The 22,323-nt window shown below is 42.2% G+C and overlaps 1 protein-coding gene across 11 annotated transcripts in view; it reads left to right on the top strand.

Annotated features, from left to right (window-relative positions):
• The window catches only part of ppfia2 (PTPRF interacting protein alpha 2), a 172,525-nt gene that overhangs the window by 47,722 nt on the left and 102,480 nt on the right, over positions 1 to 22,323 (top strand). For all 11 annotated transcript variants that reach the window (XR_011240068.1, XR_011240067.1, XR_011240069.1 and 8 more), the window contains one exon: positions 18,730 to 18,985. Coding sequence is in view for 8 of the 11 variants with exons in the window: in XM_069519333.1 (XP_069375434.1) it covers positions 18,737 to 18,985 (249 nt within the window). In the remaining 3 variants the exon portion in view is untranslated. The remainder of the gene's footprint in view (positions 1 to 18,729; positions 18,986 to 22,323) is intronic.

Below are 22,323 nucleotides of genomic sequence, written 5' to 3'. Positions count from 1 at the left end.
GTTCCATCTGAACTAATGTGGGGATGCCCGATCCATTGGTACCATCCCTGAGCTTCTACGACCTTCGGAAGGTGTCAAACCACCAAATCTTGAATCAAAAGTACAAGATATTTTTGAATAACTTTTTGTCTGAAAGTCATAGAGACTTGTGCATTTCATAATTGATAGAGGGGGGCCTGCTACGCATCCACACCGAATTTCAGCACATTTCAAGCAAGCAGCGCTGAGTTATTCACCGTAAGGTGATATGGGTTAGGGCTGAAATTAGGGTTAGGGTTACAATTAGGGTTGTGATTAGGGTTAGGGTTAGGGTTGTGATTAGGGTTAGGGTTGTGAACCCATTGAAGATCAAGATATTCTTGAATAACTTTTTTTCTGAAGGTCATAGAGACTTGGAAGTTGGTTCCATCTGAACTAATGTGGGGATGCCCGATCCATTGGTACCATCCCTGAGCTTCTACGACCTTCGGAAGGGGTCAAACCACCAAATCTTGAATCAAAAGTACAAGATATTTTTGAATAACTTTTTGTCTGAAAGTCATAGAGACTTGGGCATTTCATGATTATTAAAGGGGGGCCTGCTACGCATCCACACCGAATTTCAGCACATTTCGAGCAAGCAGCGCTGAGTTATTCACCGTAAGGTGATATGGGTTAGGGCTGAAATTAGGGTTAGGGTTACAATTAGGGTTGTGATTAGGGTTAGGGTTAGGGTTGTGATTAGGGTTAGGGTTGTGAACCCATTGAAGATCAAGATATTCTTGAATAACTTTTTTTCTGAAGGTCATAGAGACTTGGAAGTTGGTTCCATCTGAACTAATGTGGGGATGCCCGATCCATTGGTACCATCCCTGAGCTTCTACGACCTTCGGAAGGGGTCAAACCACCAAATCTTGAATCAAAAGTACAAGATATTTTTGAATAACTTTTTGTCTGAAAGTCATAGAGACTTGGGCATTTCATGATTATTAAAGGGGGGCCTGCTACGCATCCACACCGAATTTCAGCACATTTCGAGCAAGCAGCGCTGAGTTATTCACCGTAAGGTGATATGGGTTAGGGCTGAAATTAGGGTTAGGGTTACAATTAGGGTTGTGATTAGGGTTAGGGTTAGGGTTGTGATTAGGGTTAGGGTTGTGAACCCATTGAAGATCAAGATATTCTTGAATAACTTTTTTTCTGAAGGTCATAGAGACTTGGAAGTTGGTTCCATCTGAACTAATGTGGGGATGCCCGATCCATTGGTACCATCCCTGAGCTTCTACGACCTTCGGAAGGTGTCAAACCAACAAATCTTGAATCAAAAGTACAAGATATTTTTGAATAACTTTTTGTCTGAAAGTCATAGAGACTTGTGCATTTCATAATTGATAGAGGGGGGCCTGCTACGCATCCACACCGAATTTCAGCACATTTCAAGCAAGCAGCGCTGAGTTATTCACCGTAAGGTGATATGGGTTAGGGCTGAAATTAGGGTTAGGGTTACAATTAGGGTTGTGATTAGGGTTAGGGTTAGGGTTGTGATTAGGGTTAGGGTTGTGAACCCATTGAAGATCAAGATATTCTTGAATAACTTTTTTTCTGAAGGTCATAGAGACTTGGAAGTTGGTTCCATCTGAACTAATGTGGGGATGCCCGATCCATTGGTACCATCCCTGAGCTTCTACGACCTTCGGAAGGTGTCAAACCACCAAATCTTGAATCAAAAGTACAAGATATTTTTGAATAACTTTTTGTCTGAAAGTCATAGAGACTTGGGCATTTCATGATTATTAAAGGGGGGCCTGCTACGCATCCACACCGAATTTCAGCACATTTCGAGCAAGCAGCGCTGAGTTATTCACCGTAAGGTGATATGGGTTAGGGCTGAAATTAGGGTTAGGGTTACAATTAGGGTTGTGATTAGGGTTAGGGTTAGGGTTGTGATTAGGGTTAGGGTTGTGAACCCATTGAAGATCAAGATATTCTTGAATAACTTTTTTTCTGAAGGTCATAGAGACTTAGAAGTTGGTTCCATCTGAACTAATGTGGGGATGCCCGATCCATTGGTACCATCCCTGAGCTTCTACGACCTTCGGAAGGGGTCAAACCACCAAATCTTGAATCAAAAGTACAAGATAATTTTGAATAACTTTTTGTCTGAAAGTCATAGAGACTTGGGCATTTCATGATTATTAAAGGGGGGCCTGCTACGCATCCACACCGAATTTCAGCACATTTCGAGCAAGCAGCGCTGAGTTATTCACCGTAAGGTGATATGGGTTAGGGCTGAAATTAGGGTTAGGGTTACAATTAGGGTTGTGATTAGGGTTAGGGTTGTGAACCCATTGAAGATCAAGATATTCTTGAATAACTTTTTTTCTGAAGGTCATAGAGACTTGGAAGTTGGTTCCATCTGAACTAATGTGGGGATGCCCGATCCATTGGTACCATCCCTGAGCTTCTACGACCTTCGGAAGGGGTCAAACCACCAAATCTTGAATCAAAAGTACAAGATATTTTTGAATAACTTTTTGTCTGAAAGTCATAGAGACTTGGGCATTTCATGATTATTAAAGGGGGGCCTGCTACGCATCCACACCGAATTTCAGCACATTTCAAGCAAGCAGCGCTGAGTTATTCACCGTAAGGTGATATGGGTTAGGGCTGAAATTAGGGTTAGGGTTACAATTAGGGTTGTGATTAGGGTTAGGGTTAGGGTTGTGATTAGGGTTAGGGTTGTGAACCCATTGAAGATCAAGATATTCTTGAATAACTTTTTTTCTGAAGGTCATAGAGACTTGGAAGTTGGTTCCATCTGAACTAATGTGGGGATGCCCGATCCATTGGTACCATCCCTGAGCTTCTACGACCTTCGGAAGGGGTCAAACCACCAAATCTTGAATCAAAAGTACAAGATAATTTTGAATAACTTTTTGTCTGAAAGTCATAGAGACTTGGGCATTTCATGATTATTAAAGGGGGGCCTGCTACGCATCCACACCGAATTTCAGCACATTTCGAGCAAGCAGCGCTGAGTTATTCACCGTAAGGTGATATGGGTTAGGGCTGAAATTAGGGTTAGGGTTACAATTAGGGTTGTGATTAGGGTTAGGGTTAGGGTTGTGATTAGGGTTAGGGTTGTGAACCCATTGAAGATCAAGATATTCTTGAATAACTTTTTTTCTGAAGGTCATAGAGACTTGGAAGTTGGTTCCATCTGAACTAATGTGGGGATGCCCGATCCATTGGTACCATCCCTGAGCTTCTACGACCTTCGGAAGGGGTCAAACCACCAAATCTTGAATCAAAAGTACAAGATATTTTTGAATAACTTTTTGTCTGAAAGTCATAGAGACTTGGGCATTTCATGATTATTAAAGGGGGGCCTGCTACGCATCCACACCGAATTTCAGCACATTTCAAGCAAGCAGCGCTGAGTTATTCACCTTAAGGTGATATGGGTTAGGGCTGAAATTAGGGTTAGGGTTACAATTAGGGTTGTGATTAGGGTTAGGGTTAGGGTTGTGATTAGGGTTAGGGTTGTGAACCCATTGAAGATCAAGATATTCTTGAATAACTTTTTTTCTGAAGGTCATAGAGACTTGGAAGTTGGTTCCATCTGAACTAATGTGGGGATGCCCGATCCATTGGTACCATCCCTGAGCTTCTACGACCTTCGGAAGGGGTCAAACCACCAAATCTTGAATCAAAAGTACAAGATATTTTTGAATAACTTTTTGTCTGAAAGTCATAGAGACTTGGGCATTTCATAATTGATAGAGGGGGGCCTGCTACGCATCCACACCGAATTTCAGCACATTTCAAGCAAGCAGCGCTGAGTTATTCACCGTAAGGTGATATGGGTTAGGGCTGAAATTAGGGTTAGGGTTACAATTAGGGTTGTGATTAGGGTTAGGGTTAGGGTTGTGATTAGGGTTAGGGTTGTGAACCCATTGAAGATCAAGATATTCTTGAATAACTTTTTTTCTGAAGGTCATAGAGACTTGGAAGTTGGTTCCATCTGAACTAATGTGGGGATGCCCGATCCATTGGTACCATCCCTGAGCTTCTACGACCTTCGGAAGGTGTCAAACCAACAAATCTTGAATCAAAAGTACAAGATATTTTTGAATAACTTTTTGTCTGAAAGTCATAGAGACTTGTGCATTTCATAATTGATAGAGGGGGGCCTGCTACGCATCCACACCGAATTTCAGCACATTTCAAGCAAGCAGCGCTGAGTTATTCACCGTAAGGTGATATGGGTTAGGGCTGAAATTAGGGTTAGGGTTACAATTAGGGTTGTGATTAGGGTTAGGGTTAGGGTTGTGATTAGGGTTAGGGTTGTGAACCCATTGAAGATCAAGATATTCTTGAATAACTTTTTTTCTGAAGGTCATAGAGACTTGGAAGTTGGTTCCATCTGAACTAATGTGGGGATGCCCGATCCATTGGTACCATCCCTGAGCTTCTACGACCTTCGGAAGGTGTCAAACCAACAAATCTTGAATCAAAAGTACAAGATATTTTTGAATAACTTTTTGTCTGAAAGTCATAGAGACTTGTGCATTTCATAATTGATAGAGGGGGGCCTGCTACGCATCCACACCGAATTTCAGCACATTTCAAGCAAGCAGCGCTGAGTTATTCACCGTAAGGTGATATGGGTTAGGGCTGAAATTAGGGTTAGGGTTACAATTAGGGTTGTGATTAGGGTTAGGGTTAGGGTTGTGATTAGGGTTAGGGTTGTGAACCCATTGAAGATCAAGATATTCTTGAATAACTTTTTTTCTGAAGGTCATAGAGACTTGGAAGTTGGTTCCATCTGAACTAATGTGGGGATGCCCGATCCATTGGTACCATCCCTGAGCTTCTACGACCTTCGGAAGGGGTCAAACCACCAAATCTTGAATCAAAAGTACAAGATATTTTTGAATAACTTTTTGTCTGAAAGTCATAGAGACTTGGGCATTTCATGATTATTAAAGGGGGGCCTGCTACGCATCCACACCGAATTTCAGCACATTTCAAGCAAGCAGCGCTGAGTTATTCACCTTAAGGTGATATGGGTTAGGGCTGAAATTAGGGTTAGGGTTACAATTAGGGTTGTGATTAGGGTTAGGGTTAGGGTTGTGATTAGGGTTAGGGTTGTGAACCCATTGAAGATCAAGATATTCTTGAATAACTTTTTTTCTGAAGGTCATAGAGACTTGGAAGTTGGTTCCATCTGAACTAATGTGGGGATGCCCGATCCATTGGTACCATCCCTGAGCTTCTACGACCTTCGGAAGGGGTCAAACCACCAAATCTTGAATCAAAAGTACAAGATATTTTTGAATAACTTTTTGTCTGAAAGTCATAGAGACTTGGGCATTTCATAATTGATAGAGGGGGGCCTGCTACGCATCCACACAGAATTTCAGCACATTTCAAGCAAGCAGCGCTGAGTTATTCACCGTAAGGTGATATGGGTTAGGGCTGAAATTAGGGTTAGGGTTACAATTAGGGTTGTGATTAGGGTTAGGGTTAGGGTTGTGATTAGGGTTAGGGTTGTGAACCCATTGAAGATCAAGATATTCTTGAATAACTTTTTTTCTGAAGGTCATAGAGACTTGGAAGTTGGTTCCATCTGAACTAATGTGGGGATGCCCGATCCATTGGTACCATCCCTGAGCTTCTACGACCTTCGGAAGGTGTCAAACCAACAAATCTTGAATCAAAAGTACAAGATATTTTTGAATAACTTTTTGTCTGAAAGTCATAGAGACTTGTGCATTTCATAATTGATAGAGGGGGGCCTGCTACGCATCCACACCGAATTTCAGCACATTTCAAGCAAGCAGCGCTGAGTTATTCACCGTAAGGTGATATGGGTTAGGGCTGAAATTAGGGTTAGGGTTACAATTAGGGTTGTGATTAGGGTTAGGGTTAGGGTTGTGATTAGGGTTAGGGTTGTGAACCCATTGAAGATCAAGATATTCTTGAATAACTTTTTTTCTGAAGGTCATAGAGACTTGGAAGTTGGTTCCATCTGAACTAATGTGGGGATGCCCGATCCATTGGTACCATCCCTGAGCTTCTACGACCTTCGGAAGGTGTCAAACCAACAAATCTTGAATCAAAAGTACAAGATATTTTTGAATAACTTTTTGTCTGAAAGTCATAGAGACTTGTGCATTTCATAATTGATAGAGGGGGGCCTGCTACGCATCCACACCGAATTTCAGCACATTTCAAGCAAGCAGCGCTGAGTTATTCACCGTAAGGTGATATGGGTTAGGGCTGAAATTAGGGTTAGGGTTACAATTAGGGTTGTGATTAGGGTTAGGGTTAGGGTTGTGATTAGGGTTAGGGTTGTGAACCCATTGAAGATCAAGATATTCTTGAATAACTTTTTTTCTGAAGGTCATAGAGACTTGGAAGTTGGTTCCATCTGAACTAATGTGGGGATGCCCGATCCATTGGTACCATCCCTGAGCTTCTACGACCTTCGGAAGGTGTCAAACCACCAAATCTTGAATCAAAAGTACAAGATATTTTTGAATAACTTTTTGTCTGAAAGTCATAGAGACTTGGGCATTTCATGATTATTAAAAGGGGGCCTGCTACGCATCCACACCGAATTTCAGCACATTTCAAGCAAGCAGCGCTGAGTTATTCACCTTAAGGTGATATGGGTTAGGGCTGAAATTAGGGTTAGGGTTACAATTAGGGTTGTGATTAGGGTTAGGGTTAGGGTTGTGATTAGGGTTAGGGTTGTGAACCCATTGAAGATCAAGATATTCTTGAATAACTTTTTTTCTGAAGGTCATAGAGACTTGGAAGTTGGTTCCATCTGAACTAATGTGGGGATGCCCGATCCATTGGTACCATCCCTGAGCTTCTACGACCTTCGGAAGGTGTCAAACCACCAAATCTTGAATCAAAAGTACAAGATATTTTTGAATAACTTTTTGTCTGAAAGTCATAGAGACTTGGGCATTTCATGATTATTAAAGGGGGGCCTGCTACGCATCCACACCGAATTTCAGCACATTTCGAGCAAGCAGCGCTGAGTTATTCAGCGTAAGGTGATATGGGTTAGGGCTGAAATTAGGGTTAGGGTTACAATTAGGGTTGTGATTAGGGTTAGGGTTAGGGTTGTGATTAGGGTTAGGGTTGTGAACCCATTGAAGATCAAGATATTCTTGAATAACTTTTTTTCTGAAGGTCATAGAGACTTGGAAGTTGGTTCCATCTGAACTAATGTGGGGATGCCCGATCCATTGGTACCATCCCTGAGCTTCTACGACCTTCGGAAGGGGTCAAACCACCAAATCTTGAATCAAAAGTACAAGATAATTTTGAATAACTTTTTGTCTGAAAGTCATAGAGACTTGGGCATTTCATGATTATTAAAGGGGGGCCTGCTACGCATCCACACCGAATTTCAGCACATTTCGAGCAAGCAGCGCTGAGTTATTCACCGTAAGGTGATATGGGTTAGGGCTGAAATTAGGGTTAGGGTTACAATTAGGGTTGTGATTAGGGTTAGGGTTAGGGTTGTGATTAGGGTTAGGGTTGTGAACCCATTGAAGATCAAGATATTCTTGAATAACTTTTTTTCTGAAGGTCATAGAGACTTGGAAGTTGGTTCCATCTGAACTAATGTGGGGATGCCCGATCCATTGGTACCATCCCTGAGCTTCTACGACCTTCGGAAGGTGTCAAACCACCAAATCTTGAATCAAAAGTACAAGATATTTTTGAATAACTTTTTGTCTGAAAGTCATAGAGACTTGGGCATTTCATGATTGATAGAGGGGGGCCTGCTATGCATCCACACCGAATTTCAGCACATTTCAAGCAAGCAGCGCTGAGTTATTCACCGTAAGGTGATATGGGTTAGGGCTGAAATTAGGGTTAGGGTTACAATTAGGGTTGTGATTAGGGTTAGGGTTAGGGTTGTGATTAGGGTTAGGGTTGTGAACCCATTGAAGATCAAGATATTCTTGAATAACTTTTTTTCTGAAGGTCATAGAGACTTGGAAGTTGGTTCCATCTGAACTAATGTGGGGATGCCCGATCCATTGGTACCATCCCTGAGCTTCTACGACCTTCGGAAGGGGTCAAACCACCAAATCTTGAATCAAAAGTACAAGATATTTTTGAATAACTTTTTGTCTGAAAGTCATAGAGACTTGGGCATTTCATGATTATTAAAGGGGGGCCTGCTACGCATCCACACCGAATTTCAGCACATTTCGAGCAAGCAGCGCTGAGTTATTCACCGTAAGGTGATATGGGTTAGGGCTGAAATTAGGGTTAGGGTTACAATTAGGGTTGTGATTAGGGTTAGGGTTAGGGTTGTGATTAGGGTTAGGGTTGTGAACCCATTGAAGATCAAGATATTCTTGAATAACTTTTTTTCTGAAGGTCATAGAGACTTGGAAGTTGGTTCCATCTGAACTAATGTGGGGATGCCCGATCCATTGGTACCATCCCTGAGCTTCTACGACCTTCGGAAGGTGTCAAACCACCAAATCTTGAATCAAAAGTACAAGATATTTTTGAATAACTTTTTGTCTGAAAGTCATAGAGACTTGGGCATTTCATGATTATTAAAAGGGGGCCTGCTACGCATCCACACCGAATTTCAGCACATTTCAAGCAAGCAGCGCTGAGTTATTCACCTTAAGGTGATATGGGTTAGGGCTGAAATTAGGGTTAGGGTTACAATTAGGGTTGTGATTAGGGTTGTGATTAGGGTTAGGGTTGTGAACCCATTGAAGATCAAGATATTCTTGAATAACTTTTTTTCTGAAGGTCATAGAGACTTGGAAGTTGGTTCCATCTGAACTAATGTGGGGATGCCCGATCCATTGGTACCATCCCTGAGCTTCTACGACCTTCGGAAGGGGTCAAACCACCAAATCTTGAATCAAAAGTACAAGATATTTTTGAATAACTTTTTGTCTGAAAGTCATAGAGACTTGGGCATTTCATGATTATTAAAGGGGGGCCTGCTACGCATCCACACCGAATTTCAGCACATTTCGAGCAAGCAGCGCTGAGTTATTCACCGTAAGGTGATATGGGTTAGGGCTGAAATTAGGGTTAGGGTTACAATTAGGGTTGTGATTAGGGTTAGGGTTAGGGTTGTGATTAGGGTTAGGGTTGTGAACCCATTGAAGATCAAGATATTCTTGAATAACTTTTTTTCTGAAGGTCATAGAGACTTGGAAGTTGGTTCCATCTGAACTAATGTGGGGATGCCCGATCCATTGGTACCATCCCTGAGCTTCTACGACCTTCGGAAGGTGTCAAACCACCAAATCTTGAATCAAAAGTACAAGATATTTTTGAATAACTTTTTGTCTGAAAGTCATAGAGACTTGGGCATTTCATGATTATTAAAAGGGGGCCTGCTACGCATCCACACCGAATTTCAGCACATTTCAAGCAAGCAGCGCTGAGTTATTCACCTTAAGGTGATATGGGTTAGGGCTGAAATTAGGGTTAGGGTTACAATTAGGGTTGTGATTAGGGTTGTGATTAGGGTTAGGGTTGTGAACCCATTGAAGATCAAGATATTCTTGAATAACTTTTTTTCTGAAGGTCATAGAGACTTGGAAGTTGGTTCCATCTGAACTAATGTGGGGATGCCCGATCCATTGGTACCATCCCTGAGCTTCTACGACCTTCGGAAGGGGTCAAACCACCAAATCTTGAATCAAAAGTACAAGATATTTTTGAATAACTTTTTGTCTGAAAGTCATAGAGACTTGGGCATTTCATGATTATTAAAGGGGGGCCTGCTACGCATCCACACCGAATTTCAGCACATTTCGAGCAAGCAGCGCTGAGTTATTCACCGTAAGGTGATATGGGTTAGGGCTGAAATTAGGGTTAGGGTTACAATTAGGGTTGTGATTAGGGTTAGGGTTAGGGTTGTGATTAGGGTTAGGGTTGTGAACCCATTGAAGATCAAGATATTCTTGAATAACTTTTTTTCTGAAGGTCATAGAGACTTGGAAGTTGGTTCCATCTGAACTAATGTGGGGATGCCCGATCCATTGGTACCATCCCTGAGCTTCTACGACCTTCGGAAGGTGTCAAACCAACAAATCTTGAATCAAAAGTACAAGATATTTTTGAATAACTTTTTGTCTGAAAGTCATAGAGACTTGTGCATTTCATAATTGATAGAGGGGGGCCTGCTACGCATCCACACCGAATTTCAGCACATTTCAAGCAAGCAGCGCTGAGTTATTCACCGTAAGGTGATATGGGTTAGGGCTGAAATTAGGGTTAGGGTTACAATTAGGGTTGTGATTAGGGTTAGGGTTAGGGTTGTGATTAGGGTTAGGGTTGTGAACCCATTGAAGATCAAGATATTCTTGAATAACTTTTTTTCTGAAGGTCATAGAGACTTGGAAGTTGGTTCCATCTGAACTAATGTGGGGATGCCCGATCCATTGGTACCATCCCTGAGCTTCTACGACCTTCGGAAGGGGTCAAACCACCAAATCTTGAATCAAAAGTACAAGATATTTTTGAATAACTTTTTGTCTGAAAGTCATAGAGACTTGGGCATTTCATGATTATTAAAGGGGGGCCTGCTACGCATCCACACCGAATTTCAGCACATTTCGAGCAAGCAGCGCTGAGTTATTCACCGTAAGGTGATATGGGTTAGGGCTGAAATTAGGGTTAGGGTTACAATTAGGGTTGTGATTAGGGTTAGGGTTGTGAACCCATTGAAGATCAAGATATTCTTGAATAACTTTTTTTCTGAAGGTCATAGAGACTTGGAAGTTGGTTCCATCTGAACTAATGTGGGGATGCCCGATCCATTGGTACCATCCCTGAGCTTCTACGACCTTCGGAAGGGGTCAAACCACCAAATCTTGAATCAAAAGTACAAGATAATTTTGAATTACTTTTTGTCTGAAAGTCATAGAGACTTGGGCATTTCATGATTATTAAAGGGGGGCCTGCTACGCATCCACACCGAATTTCAGCACATTTCGAGCAAGCAGCGCTGAGTTATTCACCGTAAGGTGATATGGGTTAGGGCTGAAATTAGGGTTAGGGTTACAATTAGGGTTGTGATTAGGGTTAGGGTTAGGGTTGTGATTAGGGTTGTGATTAGGGTTAGGGTTGTGAACCCATTGAAGATCAAGATATTCTTGAATAACTTTTTTTCTGAAGGTCATAGAGACTTGGAAGTTGGTTCCATCTGAACTAATGTGGGGATGCCCGATCCATTGGTACCATCCCTGAGCTTCTACGACCTTCGGAAGGTGTCAAACCACCAAATCTTGAATCAAAAGTACAAGATATTTTTGAATAACTTTTTGTCTGAAAGTCATAGAGACTTGGGCATTTCATGATTGATAGAGGGGGGCCTGCTATGCATCCACACCGAATTTCAGCACATTTCAAGCAAGCAGCGCTGAGTTATTCACCGTAAGGTGATATGGGTTAGGGCTGAAATTAGGGTTAGGGTTACAATTAGGGTTGTGATTAGGGTTAGGGTTAGGGTTGTGATTAGGGTTGTGATTAGGGTTAGGGTTGTGAACCCATTGAAGATCAAGATATTCTTGAATAACTTTTTTTCTGAAGGTCATAGAGACTTGGAAGTTGGTTCCATCTGAACTAATGTGGGGATGCCCGATCCATTGGTACCATCCCTGAGCTTCTACGACCTTCGGAAGGGGTCAAACCACCAAATCTTGAATCAAAAGTACAAGATATTTTTGAATAACTTTTTGTCTGAAAGTCATAGAGACTTGGGCATTTCATGATTATTAAAGGGGGGCCTGCTACGCATCCACACCGAATTTCAGCACATTTCGAGCAAGCAGCGCTGAGTTATTCACCGTAAGGTGATATGGGTTAGGGCTGAAATTAGGGTTAGGGTTACAATTAGGGTTGTGATTAGGGTTAGGGTTAGGGTTGTGATTAGGGTTAGGGTTGTGAACCCATTGAAGATCAAGATATTCTTGAATAACTTTTTTTCTGAAGGTCATAGAGACTTGGAAGTTGGTTCCATCTGAACTAATGTGGGGATGCCCGATCCATTGGTACCATCCCTGAGCTTCTACGACCTTCGGAAGGTGTCAAACCAACAAATCTTGAATCAAAAGTACAAGATATTTTTGAATAACTTTTTGTCTGAAAGTCATAGAGACTTGTGCATTTCATAATTGATAGAGGGGGGCCTGCTACGCATCCACACCGAATTTCAGCACATTTCAAGCAAGCAGCGCTGAGTTATTCACCGTAAGGTGATATGGGTTAGGGCTGAAATTAGGGTTAGGGTTACAATTAGGGTTGTGATTAGGGTTAGGGTTAGGGTTGTGATTAGGGTTAGGGTTGTGAACCCATTGAAGATCAAGATATTCTTGAATAACTTTTTTTCTGAAGGTCATAGAGACTTGGAAGTTGGTTCCATCTGAACTAATGTGGGGATGCCCGATCCATTGGTACCATCCCTGAGCTTCTACGACCTTCGGAAGGGGTCAAACCACCAAATCTTGAATCAAAAGTACAAGATATTTTTGAATAACTTTTTGTCTGAAAGTCATAGAGACTTGGGCATTTCATGATTATTAAAGGGGGGCCTGCTACGCATCCACACCGAATTTCAGCACATTTCGAGCAAGCAGCGCTGAGTTATTCACCGTAAGGTGATATGGGTTAGGGCTGAAATTAGGGTTAGGGTTACAATTAGGGTTGTGATTAGGGTTAGGGTTGTGAACCCATTGAAGATCAAGATATTCTTGAATAACTTTTTTTCTGAAGGTCATAGAGACTTGGAAGTTGGTTCCATCTGAACTAATGTGGGGATGCCCGATCCATTGGTACCATCCCTGAGCTTCTACGACCTTCGGAAGGGGTCAAACCACCAAATCTTGAATCAAAAGTACAAGATAATTTTGAATTACTTTTTGTCTGAAAGTCATAGAGACTTGGGCATTTCATGATTATTAAAGGGGGGCCTGCTACGCATCCACACCGAATTTCAGCACATTTCGAGCAAGCAGCGCTGAGTTATTCACCGTAAGGTGATATGGGTTAGGGCTGAAATTAGGGTTAGGGTTACAATTAGGGTTGTGATTAGGGTTAGGGTTAGGGTTGTGATTAGGGTTGTGATTAGGGTTAGGGTTGTGAACCCATTGAAGATCAAGATATTCTTGAATAACTTTTTTTCTGAAGGTCATAGAGACTTGGAAGTTGGTTCCATCTGAACTAATGTGGGGATGCCCGATCCATTGGTACCATCCCTGAGCTTCTACGACCTTCGGAAGGTGTCAAACCACCAAATCTTGAATCAAAAGTACAAGATATTTTTGAATAACTTTTTGTCTGAAAGTCATAGAGACTTGGGCATTTCATGATTGATAGAGGGGGGCCTGCTATGCATCCACACCGAATTTCAGCACATTTCAAGCAAGCAGCGCTGAGTTATTCACCGTAATGTGATATGGGTTAGGGCTGAAATTAGGGTTAGGGTTACAATTAGGGTTGTGATTAGGGTTAGGGTTAGGGTTGTGATTAGGGTTAGGGTTGTGAACCCATTGAAGATCAAGATATTCTTGAATAACTTTTTTTCTGAAGGTCATAGAGACTTGGAAGTTGGTTCCATCTGAACTAATGTGGGGATGCCCGATCCATTGGTACCATCCCTGAGCTTCTACGACCTTCGGAAGGGGTCAAACCACCAAATCTTGAATCAAAAGTACAAGATATTTTTGAATAACTTTTTGTCTGAAAGTCATAGAGACTTGGGCATTTCATGATTATTAAAGGGGGGCCTGCTACGCATCCACACCGAATTTCAGCACATTTCGAGCAAGCAGCGCTGAGTTATTCACCGTAAGGTGATATGGGTTAGGGCTGAAATTAGGGTTAGGGTTACAATTAGGGTTGTGATTAGGGTTAGGGTTAGGGTTGTGATTAGGGTTAGGGTTGTGAACCCATTGAAGATCAAGATATACTTGAATAACTTTTTTTCTGAAGGTCATAGAGACTTGGAAGTTGGTTCCATCTGAACTAATGTGGGGATGCCCGATCCATTGGTACCATCCCTGAGCTTCTACGACCTTCGGAAGGTGTCAAACCACCAAATCTTGAATCAAAAGTACAAGATATTTTTGAATAACTTTTTGTCTGAAAGTCATAGAGACTTGGGCATTTCATGATTATTAAAGGGGAGCGTGCTACGCATCCACACTGAACTTCAGCACATTTCAAGCAAGAGTGAATGTGCGCTGAGTTAATGTAAAATGTTTTCTGTATTTGATGTCAGAGAGGAGTGAATAGTTCACTCTATCTATTCAGTGGACTCCACTCTAAATGTGATTTTATGATCCTGTGGCTCTGATTAAATAAAATAGACTTGAATTGCTGTTTTCCTGGCAGCTCTGTCTCTTGGTTGTCTCTCTGGTGCAGGGAGCCATATGAATGGGATTTCTCTGAGTGCAATCTGGCTCGTTCCATTCACAAAAACGCTGCGTCACTATTTCCCCCAACTGCCGGCCTGTTACGGATGCCAAAGTGGGAACGAGTGGCGTGCAACAGCTTCTCCATTACCCTCTGAGCTCATCAATACGGCTTGCAGGTGCACTTTGTGCTCAGCGGCATGCCAAGAAATCAAACACAGATGTTATTTAAAGGTGGAGTTTCGCATTAGTCAGCTCCCCTGGTTGGCCACAAAGCAACGCATGCTATCAACTTAGTGCTTCTGATACTGATGCGGATGAAGTGCATAGTCACTCGTAGTCGTGTGGTGAGGAAATGAGCTTGAACAGAAGAGCCAGGGTGATTTAAACTGTCTGAGAAGTTGAACTCACGTTTGATAACACATTAGCTCCTTAATAGGTTTTTTTCAGGCCTAATTTGTCTCGTCTTACTCGTGTCTAAATGACCATCTCCCTGCTTAATGAGTGAAAGAATTCCATGCTTGATGAAAACAAAGCTTTAAACACACTATTAAGTAACGTTGCGTTTCTGTTTTAGTCCCTCCACAGCCGGCTCAGCAAGCACACGGTATAGCGCTGCTTATCTCCAAAGCCGCAGAGTGTCATGTTCACTCCGCTGCCCGTTCTGCACATGCTTGCGCTCCGTGTGACTTTTGATGTTTCCCAAGTCGTGGATAGCGCTGAATGTGCCCCACATGGCTGTGCACAGCCCAGGAACATACTGCTGTGCGTTTTCTACTCACACGATTGTTCCCATTAATGAGATTAACTGAAGACATTCAGGGAATTAGCTGCCGCTTGCTGATTTCTCTTTTGGCCAAAATGGAACGGTTCTACACAAGTGGCAGAATTTACGTCCTGTCCTTATATAGACAGTTCACTGCCTGTTCATTTTGTCCATTTCACTGAATTGAATTATAGTTGAGTTGATGAATCAATAGTCTTATGGAAAATAGAATCAAGTTTTTGGCAGAAACTCTGATGTAGGCAGCCGTCTGAGGAACTTTTTGTGCCCACCAAAAGGCCTGTCGTTGACCAGAGTTTGAAACCTTCCTCCCTCATACCCATCTGTTGTCAAAATAACAGGAGATATATTACACTCATATTCAGGCTCATAGTTTTGATTTGTGTTATCACTTAAAAAGGTTTACCTGCTCTGTAAACTCTGTTTTGATTGGTTAACTGCTTCCTGTGCATGTAGGAAATGTCAGCCTCCGCTCTCCCTTTACCTGATGTATGTTCACTACAGAGTATGAATGGTGTGTGATTGTAAAAGTATGTGTATAGAATCATTAATCAATGTGTGTCAATGGGTAAATGTGACTTATTCTGTCCAGTTCTTTGAGTAGTTTTAATAAATGGTATTTATTAAAGCTCTATATAAATACCATTTACTTTGTGCTTGGGGTTATTGTTAGGTGTAGTGTTGTACAATAGGCTCTTGTGCTATATTCTATACTTTGCCAAGCGCGTTGAGCTGCTGAACAGAACTGACTGCACATGTGATAATGAGTTAGTAATTTCAGTTCGATCTCTTCATTATTGGATCACTTGAAGCTTTGTACTCTGCTCTTGTTCTTGTTGAACATTTGCTCAGCAGGTCTTTGCTGTTGGTGAGTCTTGTGTCTGCAGCCAGGTGTCTTTGTCCAAGGTTGGATGAGGCTATATGCAGTAAAAAACGGCTTCTGGATTTGTTGCACTGATTGGGAAGAAAACCTCCCTCCTACCCCCCTGAATAATTCATTGATTGGCATCTGGCACGGAGAGAAAAGCCCAATGATCCCTGCCTGTCTGTCTATGTGCGTTTCTCACTGCATCTGCGGCTCACAATGTGCTCGATTGAGCGTGCTGCTGTTCCTCCCTCCTGCGATTCCAGCATAATTTTAGCCTCAGATTTAACATCTTTAACCAGCCGCACTAAATTCAGTCACTTGAGCTTCATCTTGTTTATACAACAGTCTTAGTTCTATTACTACAAGTACCAATTTCTCTCCATGAGGATCACACTGACAGATAAAATCTTACATATTCATTATTAGACATGCATTTATGCAAAGCCAAAGCCTGGCATGCTTGTGGAGTTCGAGGGCAGATTTCCCGCCGTACGTTATCATAATGTGCCGTGATGTTGCATTGCAGAGGGAATGTGCACAGACTCTCTCAGTCGTCGTCCTGTTGACCATTTTAATAGGGGTCAATTTGACTGTTCCGTTGAGAGGAAGCAGTATTGTCACTGTTGGCGAGCGCAATCAAGACAACACCTGCATCCCGGCTGGTAATGACAGCTCAGACTGCACGTTCTTCACACTGTGGGTGATTAGTGTTTATCTATCCTGGAGGATCACAGTAACTCTTACCTGTCACCACCACAGCCTGTCTGCACTTCACTAAAGAGAAAAGAACGACTCGCTCCTGAAACACTATAAAAACAGCAGAGGAGCATTTTGGGGAAAGCAGCGACTCCATTACTTTTCCATTACATTGCGCGCCAAGGCTTTATACACAAGATATTTCTGTCCCTTTTCTGAGTCTCAAGATCAGCCAAACAGCCTGTTGCATTTTGAATTTCACAATTTAAGTGGATAAACATTTCATTGAGCGATGTTGTTTTTCTGCCTTTTTCTTTTATTTCTGAGGGTGAAGACAATAGCAGATCAGTCAGTCCACTTACCCTCCGTGTCTATTGATTTTTCATAGACAGCAGGAATGATTTAAGGGACGGTCACGGCACGATCAAAGCAGAAGGTGCATCAACAGGACAGAGGGGGATTGTATGTGCCACGAAGCAGAAAAAAAACCCTTCTCAATGCACTTTGCTTTCCTCACAGATTAAAGGAGAAACAAAAACCTTTTTAGACAACAAAAATTGTGCCTTGGATTTTGAGGACAGCTTTGTTGGTGCACTGAGGGGACAAGTGCTGAATGTATTCAAGGAGAAGTTGACCCCTGGAAAAACTTAAAAATCTGTCCTAAGTTGCCATTTTGGATGTAGAAATCGACAGAATAAAATAATAATAAAATCAGGAATCTTTTCTCGTTGACAATTACTCAACGCGGTGCATCACTAGTCTATAGTTTCTTCCCGTTTCCACTCCTCGATGCCAGATTCATGTGCATTTTTACGCAAACCAGCACCTTTACAAACATCGATTGAGCCACAGTCAGGAATAAAACTTCTACTTAAAATGCAACACCGATGTCCCAGTCTGTCCTCCGGGTGGCATGTGCAGTGTGTCCAGCCAAGCTGCATGCCGGGCCCGGTCTCTCAGATCTAAGCAGCAGCGGATGGTGGCTGAATGGTGGACTGATGGGGGTCTGGCCGGATGCCTGCAGAAGATATGGTAGACCCCAGTTTAGTGCCAGAACATGCTGAGGCCCAGACCTGCCATTTTAACTCACTCAGGAGGAACCAATGCCTGGTCAATGGGTTTATTGAAATGTCCCTAAATAAACCTGGCCTAGGTCAACATGGAGTGACAAAGGTCTTCAGGATAATTCATTTATTTCAGGGGAGTGTTGAATCAATTTGTCCGAAATTGTACGTTTATCGTGCCTGCCTACATCTTTATAATCTATTACTTTGTGCATGTCCTTGCTTCAACACATAGCACCAATGTGTGATGACGCAAACCCAGATTTCTGTTGTGATGACTGAGGCTTCCTGAGGTTCCTCTGGGAAGCTGGAACATGGCCTCACATTTCCACTATAGCATAGATATGGTGTATTATGTAACTCAATCTAGGCTGGCCCATTATCAGCACAAGCATGAAATCTAGGGCAAAATGCCCAGCCTCCCAAGACGTCTCAGCAGCTTTGAAACGATGGGGTGACGCTCAGCTGAGCTCCAATTCTCTCAAGCCCAGTCACATACATGAAGCCATACAAACAGTGACAGTGGATATTTATACACCTACTGAATTGGACACATTTGTCTTGCAATGCAAAGATTAAAATTTTTACCTACAGCCTGAATCCAATTTGAATTTAAAAATGTCATCGTGTCTATTTCAGAAGTTTGAAATAAGTATAGAGCAGAGCATCCAAGCCGAGGTGTTAAAATCCTCCTGTGGATAAAATCAGAGGTTGCACGAGGCTACAAGTTAAATAAGGTAGAATAACAAAAAAAGTTTCTGTTTTGCAAAATTAGTAACTTTTCTGCTACTTTTAGATCTTGATAATGAAGTTTGCATTCTTATCTCAGATGAGCTACATTATACGCTCTGCATTATAACATTCAACAACATCCTCATTAACCCCTGTTCTTCCTTCCTCCAACAGAGCCAAGATGATGTGCGAGGTGATGCCCACCATCAGCGAGGACACGGCGCTGAGCCAGCGCGGCTCTCAGAGCAGCGCCTCGGACCCAGACTCCCACTTTGAGCAGCTGATGGTCAACATGTTGGACGAAAGGGACCGGCTGCTGGACACGCTGAGGGAAACCCAGGAGAGCCTGGGACTGGCCCAGCAGCATCTTCAGGACGTCATTTACGACCGCGACTCACTGCAGCGGCAGCTCAGCTCCGCCCTGCCACAGGTAAGAAACACTTACGCTGCTTGATATGATGTTTGTTCCTCCAGATGTAGATGGGAAAGATGGGAACACATGCAACTAAGGTCCGTGGCTGGAATTGAACCTGGGATGTTACACTTATACGTGTGTGTTTTAACCTCTTGACAGTGTGGACATCCACATGTTTTGACCTTTGTCTCTTTGGTATTTTGATTGTAAGCAAGATTATGCACAAACTACTGGACAGATCTACTGAGTGACATTCTAGTTTTATCTGTGTGGATCTAATTTGCCTGAAACATTTTGCGGTTTGTGGAGACATTAATGTATTTTGGCCTCAAAGTACATTTTAACTTCATTGAATCTTCCTCCAATCTTGTTGCTTTAGTATCTTGTTGCATCCAGTTTGCGGTTTGTGTGAAATGAGATCTGTCTATGTATCCTGTAGTGATGTATGAATGCTGGTATTTGATGAGTGATATGGGCTCTGCTTTGCCAGGAAACAGGAAGTTTGACCGGCTGTTTTCCTTTATAAGCAGATGACCGGCACACAGGTTGTGAGGATGAAAACTGCATCACTTTGTTCCCATTTTAATTCCTACAACACGTCTCACATCATCAGTATCCCACACTGAAACTGTTTGTACTTTTTAATTCACAGTACATAACTTGATTGAACATGGCTCAAACTTTGTGTCTTCCAGTGGCTTTACTTTGACAAACTTTCCATTTCAATGATTCTCATTATTTTCTAATTAAATCATGCAAGAGAGTTTTAAAAATGTGAATTTAGCATATTTGCTTGCTTCCATTAATATCTTGGGAAGTGGGCCAGTTAGCAGTTGGACTCCCAGCGCATGAAGATGAAAAATATATTTTAAGCTGTGTTACTTGTTGTTTGTATGATGCTGCAGAGGTGCCTGTGTATGCAGCCAATGGAATATAATGGAAATCTTGAAACTTTGTTGTGTGTTTCGTTCATGTTTTAAAACATGTGGGAAAGAGAGAGAGTTTTATGTAATAATTCCGCCAGTAAGCAGAGATTAGCACTTTCTACAAGTGTGTCTGTAATTCCAGTCACATGCTCTCTCACCCTCGTACCAGCAGACTCTGGAGGTTTTGCTGGTGGAGAGAGGAGGACTTTGTTCGCAGGCGGCGTCCACCGATAGCGCAGTAATCCGCATGGTTTCACAGACGCAGGCGGGGCACACACTGTGTCTGCATTAGCTTTGGTGTCATCTCACATTAAGGCTTAAAGGGGGTTTGAAACGTTAAAATGATATTTCCTATTTTGAACTAAACCATATCAATATCTCTTTTCTGTTTTTGCCCCATGGCCTTTGGAATAATTTGAATTAACCCACTTACACCTCTTCATTCTGGAACATATTGTCGGAGAATGCGTGCTGAGATGTTATAAATATACCTTTTATCAGTGTCTGCATTGGCTGTGGATTCATGTAACGCTGCAGTTCTGAACTCGGGATGATGTGGTCTCAAGCTCACACTGTAGCCTCAGGGCTTTTCTTCAGAAGTTACACAGTGGACATGATATACAGTTTGAGAGTACAAGACAAAAACGGGAAAACACAAAATGTTCTTCATATATATATATTTTACAATATAATCTTGCATGTCTCTTCCTAGTTTCGTTGGAACTGCAAATCCGAGTATATCCAATCCTTCCATTCTCACAGAAATCATCCAGGGCTGTCGACGTGAAATAACATTTCCATTATCAGACAATTTCGCTGATTTCCGCGGTGAGGGCTCTGTTGTGGTGATGTATTGGTTGTCATTGTGTAATGACAGAGCTGACATACTGTTCTGGTGCTTGGCCTGGCACCCGGTTTAAATTAGATGTCACTCTGGTGATTGGGATCCTCCGAGCGGCATCCTGGCACAAACGATTCCATTAATTAGTCTGATGGAGTCTCATTGGCCTGTATGATATCAACGTTACTCTAATGGTTTGTGAAGAGGTTTGTTAGTCCTTGGTAATTATACAGAGACGTTTAGGTAGTCGAGGGAAAGTGCTCCTGCTGTGATGCTGCTTAATATGCAGCATGATGTGAGTTTTGCTTGCAGCTTCTTCCTTTTTGGAGAATGATTTCATTCTGCAGATGCAGTCATCACCTTTGCATTTGATTAGTGTGTAATGATTGTACACTCCTTTTAGGTATTAAGGTATTAATGTAATGACACTAATTTAAATTACGAACCTGAATATGATCATTGTATGTCTCCTTCTAATAAAGATGTAATTATGCCGCATTTTCAGGGGCAGAACATTTTGGAACAACACTGGGATAATGATCTGTAGATGATAGATAGCTTCCAGGTCACATTTCAGTGGAGGTTGCAAATGAGAAGAGAAGCAGCAGAAATTCCCTTTAAAAGAAACAAGTGGCCTCATTTAAACGATATGCAGCCTGTGAGTGTGTCTTCACTGATATCACTCTGTTCCTGAAGCCCAGAGCACTGGCAGGATAAGGCGTCGGCCCACCACAAACTTCCCTCCCCATCTCGTTCGCCCCCACCCGTTCCTTCTCCCTCTGTTTCTGCTGTCGCTGCCTCTTCTGTTATGTTTAGGCTTTGCTTTGTGTCTTCCTCCTCTCCTCTGTCCCCCACCCCCCGCCCTCCATCCAAGGTCACGGCTCCGCTTCACATCATGACACTTTCGACCGATCAGAGTGACATTCGCCGTCCCCGCTCGATGCTGCCAGGCAACACTGAATCCCCCCTTTACATGCATAACAATCTAACTGTCCCTTCCCCAGCCACTGTCCCTTGTCTCCTCTTCCTACATTTCATCCGTCCATTTTGTGACACAGCAGGCGACCATTAGCTGTATATGTGTCATACACCCATTCGCTGCATGACATGCCTTGTGCACATAGATGCTACGAAGCTTCTGACGTAAATGTCACAGTTAAAGGAATAATCATCCAAAAAGTTTGTTATTTGGCAGGATTCTAAAAAATGACTACTGGACAGATTAGCATGACACTTGGTAAAGGATGCAATATGGGTTGGGGAATATTTGATAATATTTTGGTGCAGATCCGGATCAGTTAACATTGAATTCTCTGAGAATGATTTATTGATCTTGGTGAAAAATATCAGGCCTGTGTCAGGGGACTGACATTTATGAGTGTGTGTAATTTGTTGCGGCTGGATTGAATTTCATTAATTCAATTTTGTGGAAGTATACGCTCAGAGTGCCCTTCCAGTTTTCAGTGGTCACACATGACATTTTCTTCACTGTTATTGTCTAGTTTATCTGGTTTTTCATTCCTAAAATGTTTTAAGATCAACAGGATATAGTTCATTCAATTATTTTTTTTTAATTAGCCTCTTCT

Source organism: Paralichthys olivaceus, chromosome 23 (assembly GCF_024713975.1).
Source record: "Paralichthys olivaceus isolate ysfri-2021 chromosome 23, ASM2471397v2, whole genome shotgun sequence".
In the NCBI taxonomy this organism is placed as follows: domain Eukaryota; kingdom Metazoa; phylum Chordata; class Actinopteri; order Pleuronectiformes; family Paralichthyidae; genus Paralichthys; species Paralichthys olivaceus.
Note: the sequence above shows the minus strand (reverse complement) of the source record. Positions and strands in the feature narration are given on the sequence as shown.